The 16,364-nt window shown below is 42.7% G+C and overlaps 3 protein-coding genes across 3 annotated transcripts in view; 1 reads left to right on the forward strand and 2 right to left on the reverse strand.

Moving 5' to 3' along the window:
- LOC118429458 (nmrA-like family domain-containing protein 1) overlaps nt 1-4,292 on the forward strand; it is a 6,279-nt gene extending 1,987 nt beyond the window's left edge. The window contains exons 2-4 of the mRNA XM_035839943.1: nt 1,779-2,309; nt 2,714-2,907; nt 3,471-4,292. Of these exons, the coding sequence (XP_035695836.1) occupies nt 1,790-2,309; nt 2,714-2,907; nt 3,471-3,665 (909 nt within the window). The 5' untranslated portion in view covers nt 1,779-1,789 and the 3' untranslated portion in view covers nt 3,666-4,292. The remainder of the gene's footprint in view (nt 1-1,778; nt 2,310-2,713; nt 2,908-3,470) is intronic.
- A 684-nt stretch (nt 4,293-4,976) lies between these two features.
- On the reverse strand, nt 4,977-9,093 carry LOC118429459 (the record flags this gene model as incomplete). The annotated part of the gene is given in 7 exon segments (XM_035839944.1): nt 4,977-5,176; nt 5,888-6,028; nt 6,508-6,688; nt 7,043-7,164; nt 7,673-7,753; nt 8,198-8,345; nt 8,904-9,093. Coding segments are annotated over 7 exon segments (935 nt in total), but the record flags the coding sequence as incomplete, so codon positions are not given.
- Nucleotides 9,094-12,432: 3,339 nt separating this feature from the next.
- Nucleotides 12,433-16,364, reverse strand: part of LOC118429717 — a gene marked incomplete in the record, with an annotated part of 10,322 nt that continues 6,390 nt past the window's right edge. Inside the window, 5 exon segments of the mRNA XM_035840331.1 lie at nt 12,433-12,817; nt 13,681-13,756; nt 14,361-14,484; nt 14,908-15,119; nt 15,565-15,636. Of these exon segments, the coding sequence (XP_035696224.1) occupies nt 12,660-12,817; nt 13,681-13,756; nt 14,361-14,484; nt 14,908-15,119; nt 15,565-15,636 (642 nt within the window).

Here is a 16,364-nt window from a genome sequence, read left to right on the forward strand (position 1 = left end):
CAGCATGTAGTTTGTTTGTCGTTTTATTGTGTTGAAAGGGGCGACAAAGGCAAGTCCTCGTTCAACACAGGTGAAAATCCTTGCCGATGAAAAGACGCCAGTTAACATTTTAATCGTACCTGGTAATTGATATGAGATAACACCTCAAAAGTTAGGTCTCCGCCACAATAGACGGCGATCGCGCCGAGACCGGATCGGACTCGATGAGACTGCAAACCATGTAGATCCAAAAAAATATTTGTTTTCCATCTATAAAAGTCTTTAAGCGTCCTGTAAAATTCCCTTAAATTTTTAGGTCACCACACGGTCACTTGACTACTTTATCAAGCTTATCCCGACTAATATCAGCTAGAAAGTGTGAGGGAAGTCGCAAAGTCATATACGGCGCAGTACATTAGAAGCGGGTCCATATGGGGGTAGTTGGATTTAGTAAAGGATTATTGTTGAAAAGACAAATGGAGTAACTTTGCCAAAAGTCTAGTGCATTTGTCTCCTAAAGAAATATCATCTATCAGAAAATCACACCCGCTTCTGGACTGGAATTCCCCTTTAACTGCCTATCTTACCCTACCACACGACCACGCCACCTGTATTTGTTAGAAAACCCCATTCGCCCATTACTGTGTATCATGGTGTTTGTTTACCGGCCGTGTTCTTGCTACGACAGGTGTCGTAACGAAGAAGGTCCTCACGACGGCACGTGTATTTGTTGTGTACACAGTCCTTTGGAAATTCTTCCACTGCCCCTCCCGGCGACATACATCGTAACAAACCCTCTCCACAAGAGGCTGCGATCACGCTGTGACCGGTGAGCGACCAAAGGTTTTACAAATCCCGATAAAAAACGATTTTTACATATTCTGAAGAAGACCTTAGGTTCTCCAAGTTTCCATCGGCACCTGTCGGTTGCAGGGATCTAGGCCTGTTCCCAAGTGATGTTAGTTCCCTTTGAGTTCTTCTTCTGAAGAAGACCTATAAAATCAGGGGTCGCATAAATTCAATTTAGTCGCTGTACTATCGTTCAACTATCGTCGTCTAGTGGACAGTGGCCTATGCAGCGACGAGAGTAAGACCACTCTGCAGCAATCCTGGGCGCATAATGCTTTAATTCATAAGTGTTTGCCCATGTTTGGAATCAAGACGTAACTGCTCTTAAAAGATTAAGATGTCATTTACATCAAGTACTTTTAAGTGGTGGAACAACACAAATAAATTTCACCAAGCATTCTTTCATTAATTTGAAACATGGCGTTAACGTAGGTAAAGGTAAAGTTAGCTCCATAACATTTAGGAGGTCATTATGAGCAGTGGGTTGTTATGACACGATAAAGAAATGGAGAAGCCATCCCTCTCCTTCCACTGCCCACTATTTACCCCCAACCGAAGTCAGATACCCATTACCGCCTTAGTGGAGTGAGTGCAATGTGCCTTTCCCAAGGGCAACGTATAGCCAAGAGTGCCAGTAATCAAACCCGTGACCCCTCGATCATGTATTTATCAGCCTGACGTTCCACGACATTACGAAATTGTCTAAACGTGTGGGGGCGAGTATGAAAAGTTGGGACGACTTTTCGTCATTTGATAAGAAGAAAAAATAAGATGCACATAGTTTGGGTAAGCTGTCCTTGGGCTGTTTACGTCTTTTTCATAGTTTAAACATTCCATCCCTTTGTTAAAAGGAGAAAAACAAGATACACATAGTTTTGGTAAGCTGTGCTTGGGCTGTTGACGTCTTTGTCAGATTTTAAACATTCCATCCCTTTGTTGGCTCCTCTTAGGCAATCCCAAGATGCGGAAGCTGATAACCGTGTTCGGCGCCAGCGGCAACCAGGGCGGCGGGGTGGTTCGTGCGCTGGTGGACGACCCGGGCTTCGAGCTGAGAGCTGTGTCGCGGGACCCGAACTCTGACAAGGCTGCCTGGCTGCGCAAACTTGGCGTCGATGTCGTCCAGGCGGACTATAATGACCCCGAGAGTCTGGAGCGCGCGCTGAACGGCGCGTACGGCTGCTTCGTGGTCACCGACACCGAGTGGGACAGCGACGACCCTCTTCAACAAGAGCTGATCCATGGACAGAACGTCGCGGACGCGTGCAAGAAGCAGGGGGTACAACACGTGGTGTTCAGCGAGCTGCTGCACGTGAAGAAGGCGATCGGGATCTCCGCCAGACACTGTGACGCCAAGGGGCATATATCGGACTACATGAAGCAGATCGGACTCAACAAGACCGGCATCATCATCCCGTTCTACTTCGAGAACCTCCTGACAACAATGATCCCCAGGAAAACTGGCGATAACACATTTGCATTAGGTAAGTACTACCATTGTACTAGGAGACAAATTCACCACTTGTTTTAGTTATATAAGGTCACAACGTAACAAACCTGAATGCCACTGCAGGCTCAAGGGTTACATGAATAGGACTGAAACAACATAATTGAGACCAGCTCAACTGCTCAATATTTGAAGAGTAAGGACTAACTGAACCAAACAGGAAAAACATGGGTTAGCCCCATTCTCTTCCTCATTAGATTGAAATGGTTTACACCGGTAAGGGACCTTACTCTCTTCGGTAAGTGTCACATTGCATTAAATACAAAAAAGAGCCAACTCAAATTTTCCCGGTTTATTCTTTTTCATCCTGGTCCTAACAACATACGGGAAACTTATCTTAGGGTATACAATTATATAATGCTGGTTGTTTTCTTTTCGCAGGAATTCCGTTCGGAGACAAACCTATGCCGGGAATAAGTGCGGAAGACATCGGGCTTGTTGTGGGCTCGTTCTTCCGCGACTCTGCGGCCTGGGGCGGGAAGAGTCTGGGCGTGGCGGGGGACATCATGCTAGTCAAGGACTACGCCAAGGTCCTCTCCAACAACCTGGGACCGAAGAAGTTTTTCGACGGCCAGGTTAGCATACAGAAACCTCGATCTGCCATGTTATGTTTATTTGTATGTCTCCTGAATCATGATCGCCGACATCCTTACATACTACATGTTGATAAAAAGCTTGCCAACAGGATCCTCGTACTAACCTTACAGTTGACAATTGATAATTGACTGTTACGTACCTTGCTTGCAGCCATATAAGGCAGTCTCTATTGGGCACAATATGCATATGTTGATAATAATATCAGTGCATCCTCACTGGAGAATGTATATGTTCCTGTAACTGAATAACACCAGCCAGTGGAGTGTTGGTGTTCTTGGTATAATAAATTTTATATCAGGAAAGCCCGAAACGTCCAGCTATACAAGGGTGAGTCATTCTGCCTACCCCCAATACGATTGCCCTTCTTCCTACCCCAAAAACGATTGCCTATCTCCCTACCCAAAAGACGATTTCCCTCCTTCCTACCCCCAAGACGACTGCCCTTCTCCCTACCCCAAAGACGACTGCCCTTCTCCCTACCCAAAACTTCACGAGTGCCCTTGACCTTTTACACTCTAACCCCCCTTTCCCCTCTCTTCAGGTGACGGTACAACAGGTCCGGGACCTACAGCCCTACTGGCCGGCTGCGGTGGACCTCGCCAACATGTACGAGTTCATGATGCGGGCCAGCCTGCCGTACAGCAAGGACCGCACGCTGAAGCTGTGCCCCGCCGTCCGGAGCTTCGACCAGTGGGTGGCGGACAACAGGGATAAGTTAGACGCCGCTTTTAATTAGCCCTTACATCTTCATAAGCTACCATTCAACATCAATAGTTGACTTAGCTCTACGTCACATTTCCAACCCAGGGCCCGGCCGGGCAGCTATTGGGAACGAAAAATATTATATAAGCGACACCAAACTACACAAGACGTAAAAAGAGAAAAGTCGTGGGCATTATTTGTGTAAACTTTTACGTCTACATTTCTTACATTTCATTCCGTCTTTATAAATGAGTTTCCAAAGTTTTCCAAAGGTTAACCTCATATATATGAACTCTACTTGCATATTTAAAGAATATCTAATTTGGTCTAAAATTGATATCAACAGCCGGTTTGCCATTTAAGTCTATCTTGTTTATCTGTTTCTATCTGTTGTCCGTTTGTTTGTTTGTTTGTTTCTTTGTTTATCGTTATGAACGCGTCTGTGTAAAGATCTCAGATTAGAGAAAAAAACACGTAAGTGTTGAAAGGCTATAATGTATTTTATTACCTGGGATAGGGTGATATGCTTGAGACTTTCTCAACTTGAGATTCAGAGTCGTATATTTATAATATATCCATTTAACAAGGTATATGGGAACAAAATCTGAACTCCTAAGTCCGGATGGATGGGTGATCATGACAATAAAATGTGTAACAGATATTTAGGCCGTGATTGACTCACTCTACGTCTTGTATTTTTGGTTTCGGGTCGGTATGTTGTCCCAAGAGAATCCACAAGTGTTACAACAGCGATTTTTGTTGTAACAGTATACTTTCTAATCACTCTTCAAGCAAATCAAGCTTTGTGCTTACTCTAGAGAAGGCCAACTGCATCGATTAAAGTTGTGTCGGAAAGGACATCTAAAACTATATGTACGAGGTTTGTAGCAACACAACAAAAATGATTATATAGAGGTAAAGCTGCTCTCCGACACGAACATTGGACTCGCTCTGTCCTCATACACTGTGGTCAAGTGACGATATCGACTCACCCCCTACCGCCATCCCCGTCCTGGTTGAGAGAAGGTTGATGTGCCATGATGCAGATGACATCCTATGGCAGAACGTAACGCGACAACAGCGACCAGACAGCAGAAAAAAACTGAACGAGCTTGAAGTTTCGCTCTTCATAATAAATTTCACCAACTCTAATGAATTTTCATGCTACAGCATAAAGGATTCTATATTTTCTGACGATAAAGTAGCCTTCAACTGACTTCATCCGGACTTATTGCACTCTACTACTACGCATTACTGATTTTGTCTCTAGCTCGTAAGATCTCGTATACATAGCAGAACTGTTAACATTGATTTGCACAAGCCATCTTAAAGGTCCATGCGACGTCTTTTCCTCATTTCCTGCTTCTGCTTGTACTTCGGCACCCTGGGACTGAGATCCAGCTCGTACCCGATCTCTCCCCTCTCCTGGACCGCCTGCAGGAACTTGCTGGTCTTCCTCTTGTGCCACACGGGGTGGCCGGCCGCCTTCATCGACTCGTGCACCTCGTCCTCCATCTGCCGGGCTTTCTTCACTTTGTCCTCCACCTAAGAAGTGGACAAAAAGGAAGCTCCTGTAGGGTACGATGCTGCATAAAATATTCAATGCCGACTCACCAAGATAAGTTGCTAGATTGACCTCTTCACTGAACCTGCTTCCTGCGTGCATGTTGGCGACATTGCTGAAGCAGACCGCTATCGATTTCACAGATCTCGAGCGCTCAATAAATTTCATCAATCAAAACGAATCTTTTTCCGCCTTTGGCTTTCTTGTCTTTCTAAATTCATTCGTACTTGAACGTTTTGCATGATATTCATTATATGATTGCATTATAAAGTCCCATTGACATGATATTTCCATTACATGTATAACACAAATCAAATTTAGGACGCAGCGACGCCTTGGTAAAGTGAGATATCCGCTTAACATAGCTACAATTGCTCAGTCGATTGGATAATGCCCCAAGGTGAACATTCAACATTTTCAAGCGTTGGGGCGTTACCAGTCTACATCAGACTACATGGGTCACTGGAAAAATAGTAGGAATTAGTAGTAGTCCAAATGGACTAAATGATATATTCTATTAGACTGTCTAACAAGCCAGGGGAGTTATCCAGCCATACAATCTATACTCCGACTATAGCTTCTCTTCCATGTTGTACAATACTACAGATATTTGGCCAATTTCTACTGTTTTTCCAACAATTTATTGAGCTTCATAAAGGCTAGGTGATGATGATGAAAGACTAGGACGTTACCTCGTTAGTGCCCTTCTCTGCCCTGTTGTAGGTCCTCTCCATGTTACGCTGTTTCTGGTCCAGCACGTCCACCCGGTGGTTGATGAACTTCAGCATGTCCTTCTCAGTCAGGGCGTCCGGCTGCCGCCGCATGTACCTGTTCTGGTCAGCACAGATCGTTCGTATGTTACGGCGCCAAACTAGGCCCATGGCTAATGAGTCCCACTTGGCCCGACACCCTGGTCAGATAGGCCCAATAGCCTAACCCTAACCCAAACCCTTATTCTAACGCTAACGTGAAGCCAAACCTGAACCCTAACCCTAACCCCGGCCGAGTTGACCAGGGTGCTGGGCCGCGTTGGTCAAACTGTTGGGCCGAGTGGACAGGACCAAGTTGGTCAAGGGCAGTGTTTCTTGGATAGGAAAATTGTCGGAATGAAAATCATCAAATACATTTATCATTACGAAGGGCAGACACAGGGTGAATGGTTATGTTCAATGATGTTTGATAAAAGCTCATGCAGTTGTTACATATGTTAGGTCCCTTCTAAAATAAGAATATAGCTCACCACAACAACATCATCATCATCACCATCCTATCAACTGAGATGAAATGACTAAATTTAGAAACTCCAGCTTACTCCATCCTCAGCCACAGCGCTACGCACGAACTGAGAGTCCCTGGCGAGCTCGTCCATGCCCTTCTCGGCCTCCTTGATGTTCTTGTTCAGGCTTTGGATCTTCAGGTCCATCATGGACTTGACCATGATGCCGTTGTCTCCGTTCAGGCGGGGGTCTTCATACACAACAATTGCCAAAGATCTGGGGACAGATTAGTTGTTTGTGCAATTAAAGAAACATTTGTTTTACACATGTAAGTTTGATGCTGTAGTTAACTATATTTTCCCGTCTCAGCTGATCTATTGATAAAAGATTGAAAGACTTTTATTGTACGTTTATACACTCACAAGCTAAGTAGGACATGGTAGTATTGCAGAAGTATCATTCCATGTGATATGGCAATCTGGTACCTTATGACCGTTGACTAATGTATAATAGTATATGTTCAACTTCTTCTTGTTTCTTAAGACAGCTTTATTGTTTTGATACATTTAAGACAACCCAGCTAATCGGAAGGTACAAAGGAAAAAATCGACTAAACATGCTGAGTTTTACCGAGGCTTAGGCTTGTTGGCTCGCATCCTAATGTCCTTCCTGTTGCAGTGGTATTCATCCACCAGATCATCGAACTTGCCCTCAGTTGTCTTAACGTTCTTCTGGAGTTTCCGCACTTTCAGCTGAACATTGCCGGGGAATGAGAGAGAACATTACATTTGGCTGTGGTTTGTTTATTATACAAACAAGCGTTTGAGGTATAAGCTGCAATGTGAATGTGGAATTCATGACTGTATGTACTATAACGTTACATGTTTTAAGACAGGTTACTCGACAACTTCTTCCAGGGACCATTAGACTTAAAAGTCATTCATTGAAAACGACTATGCTAAAAGGTGTGATTGGTTGCAACAATGAAATGTTATAAAGAATTCAATAGCCGCCGTCTTGGAAATTAGACCATTCGATAAATTGAAAAGCTATATACATTGCACACGATACTTGGTTTGATACACAAATATGCAACAAATTATGCCTTTGAATTAACAGAAAGGGTGAACTCGAAATCAGTGATAGACCTGCATCAAGGTAAAGATAAATCAATTGTGCTCTTATTTATGCAACAACATATCTATTTGAATCAACAGAAAACTTGATAATGTTGATGTACAACAGAAATCAAAGGTTAACCTGTAAAATCGTTTCCGACTTGTCCTCTTCTTGGAGCGGCCCGTCGAGGATGGACACCCGTTTCTTCCCGGGCACACCTACCTGTTTTTAATTGGAGTAAAACAAATTCAAAGACGGAAAACAAGACAAGAAAGACAAAGGTTTTTCACTGTTTTCATTTTTTTCAACGTTTCAAAGAACATACAAAAGACGATGGAAAGAAAAAGGATGTGTCAAGCTGCCCACGACAGGTTACTTGTACGCCAAACTCGCACCAATCCACTGCTGCCAATTTGACACATCCAGATAAAATAAAGACATGCGAAACGCACTACAAGATACAATTTTTTTAATGGCATAATGTGCCCCCTAGTATTGTTTATATTTTATTTCAGTGGAGCTACTTGTTGTGATGTACAGAACAATTCAGGATGTTTCCAACTGGAACATCATGCTATCCTGTGCATTTTTGATAAACTTGTCAAACTTGTCAAACAAGACAGACAGATTATACCAGTAGACTACAGGGAAGCCGAGAAGGCCCACCTTGCCGCGGAGGGGTTTGTGGTCGTCAGGCACCCTGCTCATAGGCAGCTTGTACTCCTCGTTCATGTTATCCAGGTCAGTCTTCAGGCTCCGGTACTTATCCGCGAAGGCTTGTTTACGTCGGTTGACGCTGTGAAGGGGATGATCCCTGGCGAGGAGAAAGGAACGAATTTCAAAATATATCATTATTACTGTGTGTTTGTTTGTGTGCTTGTTTGTGTGTATGTGTGTGTTTGTGTGTGTGTGTGTGTGTATGCATGCATGTGTCTGTGTGTGTGTGTCTTCGTGTGTCTGTGTGTGAATTTTTTCAATGATACTCCCTTCGTGATATGATAACAAAACAGAAAAAATGACGCTATGTAACATGAACCCAACAGGTTTTATTGCTGTATTTACAAAACATAGAAGAAATTTGATGATCTAAAATTTCACAATGATGCCCAGTGTGCTGAAACTATGGGGAGGGGGGTACCCGGATTTGATAGGTTTGATATCTGATATCTTATACCTTAAGACATCATATCTGTATAATGTTACAATTCTATAGAATAATGCAGAATGTTTAAATGTTAGCAGCAGTTCAATATCAGTACAATGCAGCTGGTTTGCGACAGCAGTTATTCTTAGACCACCATACACTAACGTTATAACAGATATGACAGAAAACATGTATAGATGCAGAGACAACATAGATACAGTGACTTGCCTGCTTTCCATGAACTTGGCATGCGGATCGCCCTCCGGCCCGGTATCTCCGTACACCGACATTTTTCGTCCGTTCTTTCTGTAGCTGACTCTGAAAACCGTTACAGTGTATGAGGAGTACAAAATTATGGTAGGCGATGTCGGCCGCCCGTCTATTTTGGGAAATTATTTTCGAAATGCTCGCGGACGTGGACTGTGATAGCCCATCCCGCCCGGCGACGTGTTTTTATTGTCACCTAATCTCGTTGATGACGTCAGATTGATCGAAGCGCGTGCTTCAGTTCTGTAGTTTACATGTTTGAGTGGGGTCGGTCGAATTGAGTGTGCCAATGTTGTGACATTTTGCCATTGACGCATGGACTGCAAAATAGATATGTTTACGACTTCAGTAAGGCAACATTAAGCCAATACCATGCATATGACTGTACTGTTATCGATAAAGTTTTGCTGTTGTTTTGTATGTAGCCTCTTAGTGCTATTGTCTGTATAGCTATTAGTTGTTGTTGGTTGCCATACATTGTAAATTCACTCAGTCATATAGTCTAACATTGAACAGCGGGGATACAATTAATTGGCAACAGGCTTGGAGTTTCGATGGGCAAGTATGTTGTGCTTTATCAGTCTCTAGATACAGTAGGACATGTGCATGGCTCAGACAAACCCATCTCTCAGATGCAATAGAACTCATATATAAGAGAACTCAAAACTAATATTGTATAAAATGTGTACTTGATATGATAAAGGGTCCTCCCTGAAATTATGTTGTGCTGGTCATATGTATCTTTACCTACTAAGTACATATATCGGAATGTTTCTTAGCAATTTTGAACATCATGCAAGATCTGGGTATTTTCCTTCAGTCGTGTGGGAGACTAGAAGGGGAGAACAAAAGAACACGAGTGATGGCCTGATGCAAGCAAGCCTTCGCCTTTATTCTGGATAGTTCTTCAGTACCAGTCCTCACAAATATTCATGCAATGCACTTTGACTTACTACAGTAAGAGTCAGGCTTTTAAGTAAAACTTGTGCATCTAGAACAATGCTAATACGTGTCTGAAGCGCGGCGTAACAAAGATTAAACAAGTCAACAGTTTTAAACGCAATATCCGTGAATAATTCCATCAGGTTGTTAAATGATAATCTGACATCCAGTCTTACCGTAGTTGGCCAACTTTCTTTAGTAAAGCCCCAGCGCAAAACTTACAATGGCGGCAGAAATTTCTTTTGCCTCAAAGACAACCTACCAAACCACGGTAGCCTGGGTGCCAGGTTATATATTAAGTAAATGACTGAATAGGAAAAGTTCTTCATTCCCAACCAGGGCATGGGGAGTAACTAGTCATGTTTTGGATCGAATTCCTTGGAAGTAACTTAGGGACTGCATTTGTCAGCAACCACATCTAGCTGCAGTGCAAAGCAAAGCAGTTAGTGATGCTCCAAGGAAGGTGACAGATGGTCAACGAAACGTCGGCCGTTATGTCACTCCCTCGTTGTTACTAAAACAAGTGCTTTTAAAAAGCTGGCATTTTGCCAATGTTTGCGTGTGTGAACGTTTTTTTCTAGTTATTAGAATGTCATATAAATAGAACAGAGTAACTAAACCTGATATTGGCGCATGGAGAGATTCACATATGTGCCTGAATCTAGATCTAGACGCCACCTGTTAAAATTTGCGTGAAGTGCAGCAAATTTCACTACACTGCCTGTTTTTGAGTGAGCTCTGTTGCGGGGCATTTTTAAGTTGTTTTTTTTTAATTTTTATTTCTATTCGGCAAAAAAACGAAGCGGCGAATCCGTTAACCAAAGAAATAAATTGGTGTGGCCAAATGGATGTAAAAATTAGTATTTTAATGGTGTAAAAAAGAAATGTGTTGAAAAAATGCCCGTTTTAACAGGTATAGAAATGTTTGGCATGAATTGAACAGGTCCGTTCATCTCAACATCACTCCATCACAACGGCGACTACTATGGATAGAAATGCAAACAAGAAAAAATAAAGTTCGTTCGGTGATTTTTATCATTAAAGATCGACAAATCCTTTCAAGTTGACAAGACGGCGAAGCGCAAGCGCAGTAAAGTGGGGGTTCCCGGAAGTGTGGAAGCAGGATCCGAAGACCCGACCTCCCCGCTTACACCGGCGAATTTCTGGCATTTTAAAAATTTACAAGCAAAATAAACACATCACAAGAAAAAGAAACTTATATCCTTTATTTTGATGGGTAACTTTACCTCTAGAACCGGATAGTTTTTGTACCGCGGGTGTGGGAAGATGGTAGGGAAATTTACGGATCGCCGTACTGCAGAGGGCGGTTTTCGCGGATCAAATTATGAATATTCGCAAGGGCCTCTGGGACGCTATATGTAAGTGTTATGTATATATATTCGATTTATTTGGAAAACATTTCATCTTTATGAATTGCTAATGCATGGGTAAATGTTAAAGCAATTATTTGATGATATGCTGCACCAATCTAAGGAATATCATACTTCATTTATTAAATTTAATGAAATATCAGGGGCAATTACGGACCACAAACAATGACTTATGACAGAGCTTTTAAGAAGTATACAAATTCTTAGCAGATACTGTAAATCACTTTATCTTCACGGAGAAAATTGAACTTGTTCTCGGAACTATATGTTCACTGTCGAGGCAAGTGCACATGAAAAATGTCTGTGAATTATTTTTTATCGGTAATGATAAGTTCACGTTACAGTCGTCACCGTGAAAACAGTGAACATAACATTACAGTGAAAAAAATCAGGAATTACAGTATTGAACAGGTCCGTTCATCACAACGCCCACTATTCTGGCCTCAGAGCATTTTGCCGCTAAGGCGGCAAAATGCAAAAAACAACTTTTCTATTAAGTGTTAAGCCCAAGTATTATTAAGTCCGGCAGATAGTTCTCGTTAACCAATCATGTAACCATTTCAAGGAGGTGCCTTGAACAGCATTACTACTCCGACGGGTACCTACTGGCTGTTACAATACAACAAGCTGAATGCTAGTATCAAAGCTCACACCGTGTATCATACATTGTACAGATAACGCTACATTTATGCTAATTTGACTGGATGAATAGATTTATGACCGAGGGATATGTATCTCATCATTAGTGAAGGCACTTTTCAATGGTGTACAAGCTAGTTTCATTTTTATCATAATGTACTTTGTCTATGTACAGCCGCTATGCATCTCCCCTGATGCCCGCGGCTGATTGATTGATTGATTGTACTTTGTCTGACCCTTGCCTCTTCCCTCATGACTTCAATGGAAAGCGTCCTCAGGCAGCGGCAGGCCGATTTGAGCTTTCATGAATAAACAAAGGTTCATAATACTGCTTACTTTACCATAATACTGTACAGCTCACACTAGTGCTGTCCTAATATATGTGATTTGAAATATTGCGGGTCCAGGAGCCGATATCACTTTACCCAGTCTTCTTACATAGCTAAAAGCCAGACAAAATGTCAAGGGTCAGCTTTTTTCTCTATACAAACAACAAGAATAAGCTCTGACTCTCAGTCTGCATCTTCGCCTCTATGACTGAAGTTTGTTTTCCTAAGTATATGTATAACGTTATATGGCAAGAACAATGAGCATTTTGTATCTTGGCTATTGTGACTAGAGATCTGTTAAGTTCCCATTAAAGTGCAAGAAAACTGAGGTCAGAGTTCTTTTACAACGAGCCTTGCTCCTCTGGCTTTAAAAAGCATAATGGCCGACGTGCCAAGATGATTTACAGGCCTTAGAGTTAGACAGGCTGAGCCTTCACAGCTTGTTCGGCGGGGGCCGGGGTCTGTCCCCCGGCAGGGTAGGCCGGGCCCTGCTGGCCAGGCGGCGGCAGGTAGGCTGGGGGAGGCCCGCCCAGCGGCTGGATGTACCCGGCCTGGGGGTAGCCACCCGGAACTGCTGTAAAGACAAAACGCATTAATGTAATCGTTGAAGAGATTCATTAGTCACGTTTGTTCACAGTTAATAGAATTTTTCATCAATCTCTCGGGGGAACTAGGTCACTCCGTGATCAAGATGGACTGATAGCCATCGAAAATTTGGAGGTACGTGTGCTCACATTTAATAACAGTCACTGATTGATGAAAAATTCTATTAACTGCATCCATGTAATATTTGTTGTCTCGTACAGAGTGTAACGCTAGTTCACCTTTATCCGCGGAGTGGACCTAAATCTGCTGTTTTCAAGTGATCTTGGGATATGGTAGTTTCAAACTGCAGTATTTGTCCGTCGACTAGATTTTACTGCTTTCACTGCTTACCCTGTTTTGAAACAACGGATACAGGTTATTCCGCGGATAAAGGTGAACTACCGTTAAGTCATTCACGGTAGCAGTTCAGAAAATCACTAAAAGTACATGGTGTCTTCTATATTTTCCATGAGATAGGCTGGATGTATTCCTTGTAGCAAATCAATGCAATAAAGTTTGTATAACTTGATATCACAATTAAATGTTGCTATGACGTATTTATTTTGAAACATTTTTCAGAACTATCTAAAATGAAAGCGGGATGACTATACTGACTAACTATGATGTTCAGGGGTGATGTTAGGCTTAGGTCCCATTTGAAACTGGGGCCCGACGGGGTGGCTTGCGGAAATAAAAAAAATAAAAGTGCTTACCAAGGAATATAACGTTACACAAATTATGCTCATGAATAATTTTGTTTACGTTCTGTGTGTTTTGTTGCCTTTTATTTCACTTTTTTTCCGAAAACTATCCGGCCGGGCCCCGGGTTGGGAATTGGGACCTAAGCCTTACCTGGGTTGTTGACACTGGGAGGCATCTGGGCGTACGGCAGGTTGGAAGGCTGCATGATCACCACACTCGAAGCCGGCTAGAACAACAGACTTGCCATTAGATAATATCGCACTGACTTGATTAATCTATGGAGGACTTCCGTATCTAAATATGAATGACATTCTCGCACGTATCGAGTATTGTTCATTAACAAAAAAAAGTTTGCAAAGAAGCTGCAAAATGAGCAAATATGATCAAAAGATATGTCTAGCACGACAGTCTCAAGAACAAGTGTAAATCCTCTTGGAAGCTCATCTGTGTTGGTAGTAATGACAGTGCAATTCTAAACTTTCTTCCAACACAAAGGTATACACGGATCAAATTTTCGTGCCACGTTTGACCAATTACTGACGTCACGTATCCACAAGATCACGTGTTATCAACTCTGTAACTCTAGCGAGTCTGAAGTAATTGGTCGTCAGTATTGATCCTAAAGAAATCGATCCGCAAAGTGAAAATTTGATCCGTGTATACCTTTGTGTAGGAAGAAAGTTTATCATTGTACTAAGTGTTAATCCTGACTGATAAACGACGTCAGTGGTTGTTGAAAATTTGATCCGTGTATTCCTTTGTGTTGGAAGAAAGTTAAAAATTGTACTAAATCCTGCCTAATTGAAATAAGAAACGACCGAGCGCCCCACCTGCTGGTCGCAGCAGGAACAGCCCACCACACAGCCGACGATGGACGAGGCGAAGCACAGGATCATCTCCACCAACCCTAGCGCCAGGCAGGTGTAGTGCAAGGCGATCATGGTCGAGCAGTTCCTGTGATATTAATGGAGGCATAGGGATGTAACAGCCACTAAGCAGTAAGACTTCAAGTCATCCAAAGCCGAGCTGTCAGGATCATCCTACAACTGAAACGACGATCCAGTGTCCAGGACTTACACACCAAACTCAACTGGAGGTACTTGATGCAGCGCCAAAAGGAACACACTGATCTTAGAGTAAATCAGATATATTCTGTAACAAAGTGTACGAGAAGTATAACTATAGGAGATGGAGAATACAGAGAATGCGAATCCCCGCTATCTTGAATGCTGTAGGGCATAACACACAGTTGTCCCAGGCATTGTATAACTCTCAGTGACCACTTTGCATGCATTGCGAGGTTTCTGATCTTAGAGCAAATCGGATATATTCTGTACGCACAACTGTAGGTGTCTGACAATACAGGAGACTACTTACGAATCCCCACTCTCCTGACTGCCGTAGGGCATGACATCACCGTTGCCCCAGGAGTCGTAGCCCTCGGTGACGAAGACGTTGTTGAAAGCGCCCGAGAGGGTCTGCTGTAAGTCCACCACAAGGCAGGCCCAGGTCACCGCGGCGCCCGACACGCTGACCTGGGACAGCGCCACGAAGATGCCGATGATGCTCAAGGTCAGGAAGGCTGGGGTCTGAAGAACAGATACAGACACAGATTGTCATAACTCGCGTAAACCAGACATCGTGAATGAAATTACGAGCTAGCCAGAAAGGCTGAAAGTCTTCGGTCGTAATTATGTCACTGGAAAATAGAGGTATATTGTTTTTGGTTTGCCAGTCTCTACATTTGTGTTGTGGTCAGCATAACGTTAGAACCTTTGGATGAATTGTGATTATGTTTGGTTGGTGAGTAGTTCAGATAAAGATGAAGGTCAAGGTCAATTATGGCTCTCCTGGCGGCTGTTCTTGGTACTGCTTTCGCACATCTTTTGGTGTATATAGTGATAAGCCACAGAAAAGGCACTATGGGCCATTTTCAAGTCTTAATCAAGTCTTTACCATACGGGATTCGAAACCCCGACCTTGAAACATTACATAGTTTAGGATAACGTTCTGGATATGACAGCTATAACTTACGAATCCGGTAGGAGCGCCCTCCCGCTTGAAGTTCCTCCCGGCCATGATACCCATGGTTCCTGTGATGACCACCTACAGAAGCGGGAAAATATCCAATCAAATTCTCCACTAGCCTAGTAAGGCTAACGTCACATTTCCACAAAGTACTAGTACGATATAAAAGTCAACAAAAACACAAAACGGACCAAAAAATAATCCAACAGCGCGTCTTGTGCATATCTATTGGCAAACATCTTAATTCTTCGTTTCCCCAAACAGCCAGGTCGGGACCCGGGTAGGAAATGTGACGTAAGACTAACCATTTTCAACTGGCCGGCTTAGGCTTAGGCTTAGGTCCCATTTCCGAACGGCGGGGCCCGGCCGGGTTGTTTGCGTAAACGAAAAATAAAAGTGTTCACCGAGGAATATACACAAATTATGCTTCTGTCTGATTTTTTGTACTGTGTGTGTGTTTTGTTGCCTTTTTTTAAGTGAATAACCCTGACTTAAAAGCAAAAACGTGACATTTTCAAGGCAGCATGTCGACCGCAGGTACATTCTCTAGATCTAGCTTGACCTTTACCGTTTGACAGGTTCTCATGAGTGGGCGGGCGAAAGTATGTATGGATTATTATGGACTTACATACGTAATGTTTATTGACATAACAAAAGTGCAGCGGCTTTCGTACATATGGGGTACACATACAAACATGTGGATACTTCTTAATGAAGTAACAAACATATAAAAATGAAAATATCGACATTTACACTTCTAGTTCTTAGGTCTAAATATTATTCAATATATTTACCTACCTTTACAC

Source organism: Branchiostoma floridae, chromosome 13 (genome assembly GCF_000003815.2).
Source record: "Branchiostoma floridae strain S238N-H82 chromosome 13, Bfl_VNyyK, whole genome shotgun sequence".
In the NCBI taxonomy this organism is placed as follows: Eukaryota; Metazoa; Chordata; class Leptocardii; order Amphioxiformes; family Branchiostomatidae; genus Branchiostoma; species Branchiostoma floridae.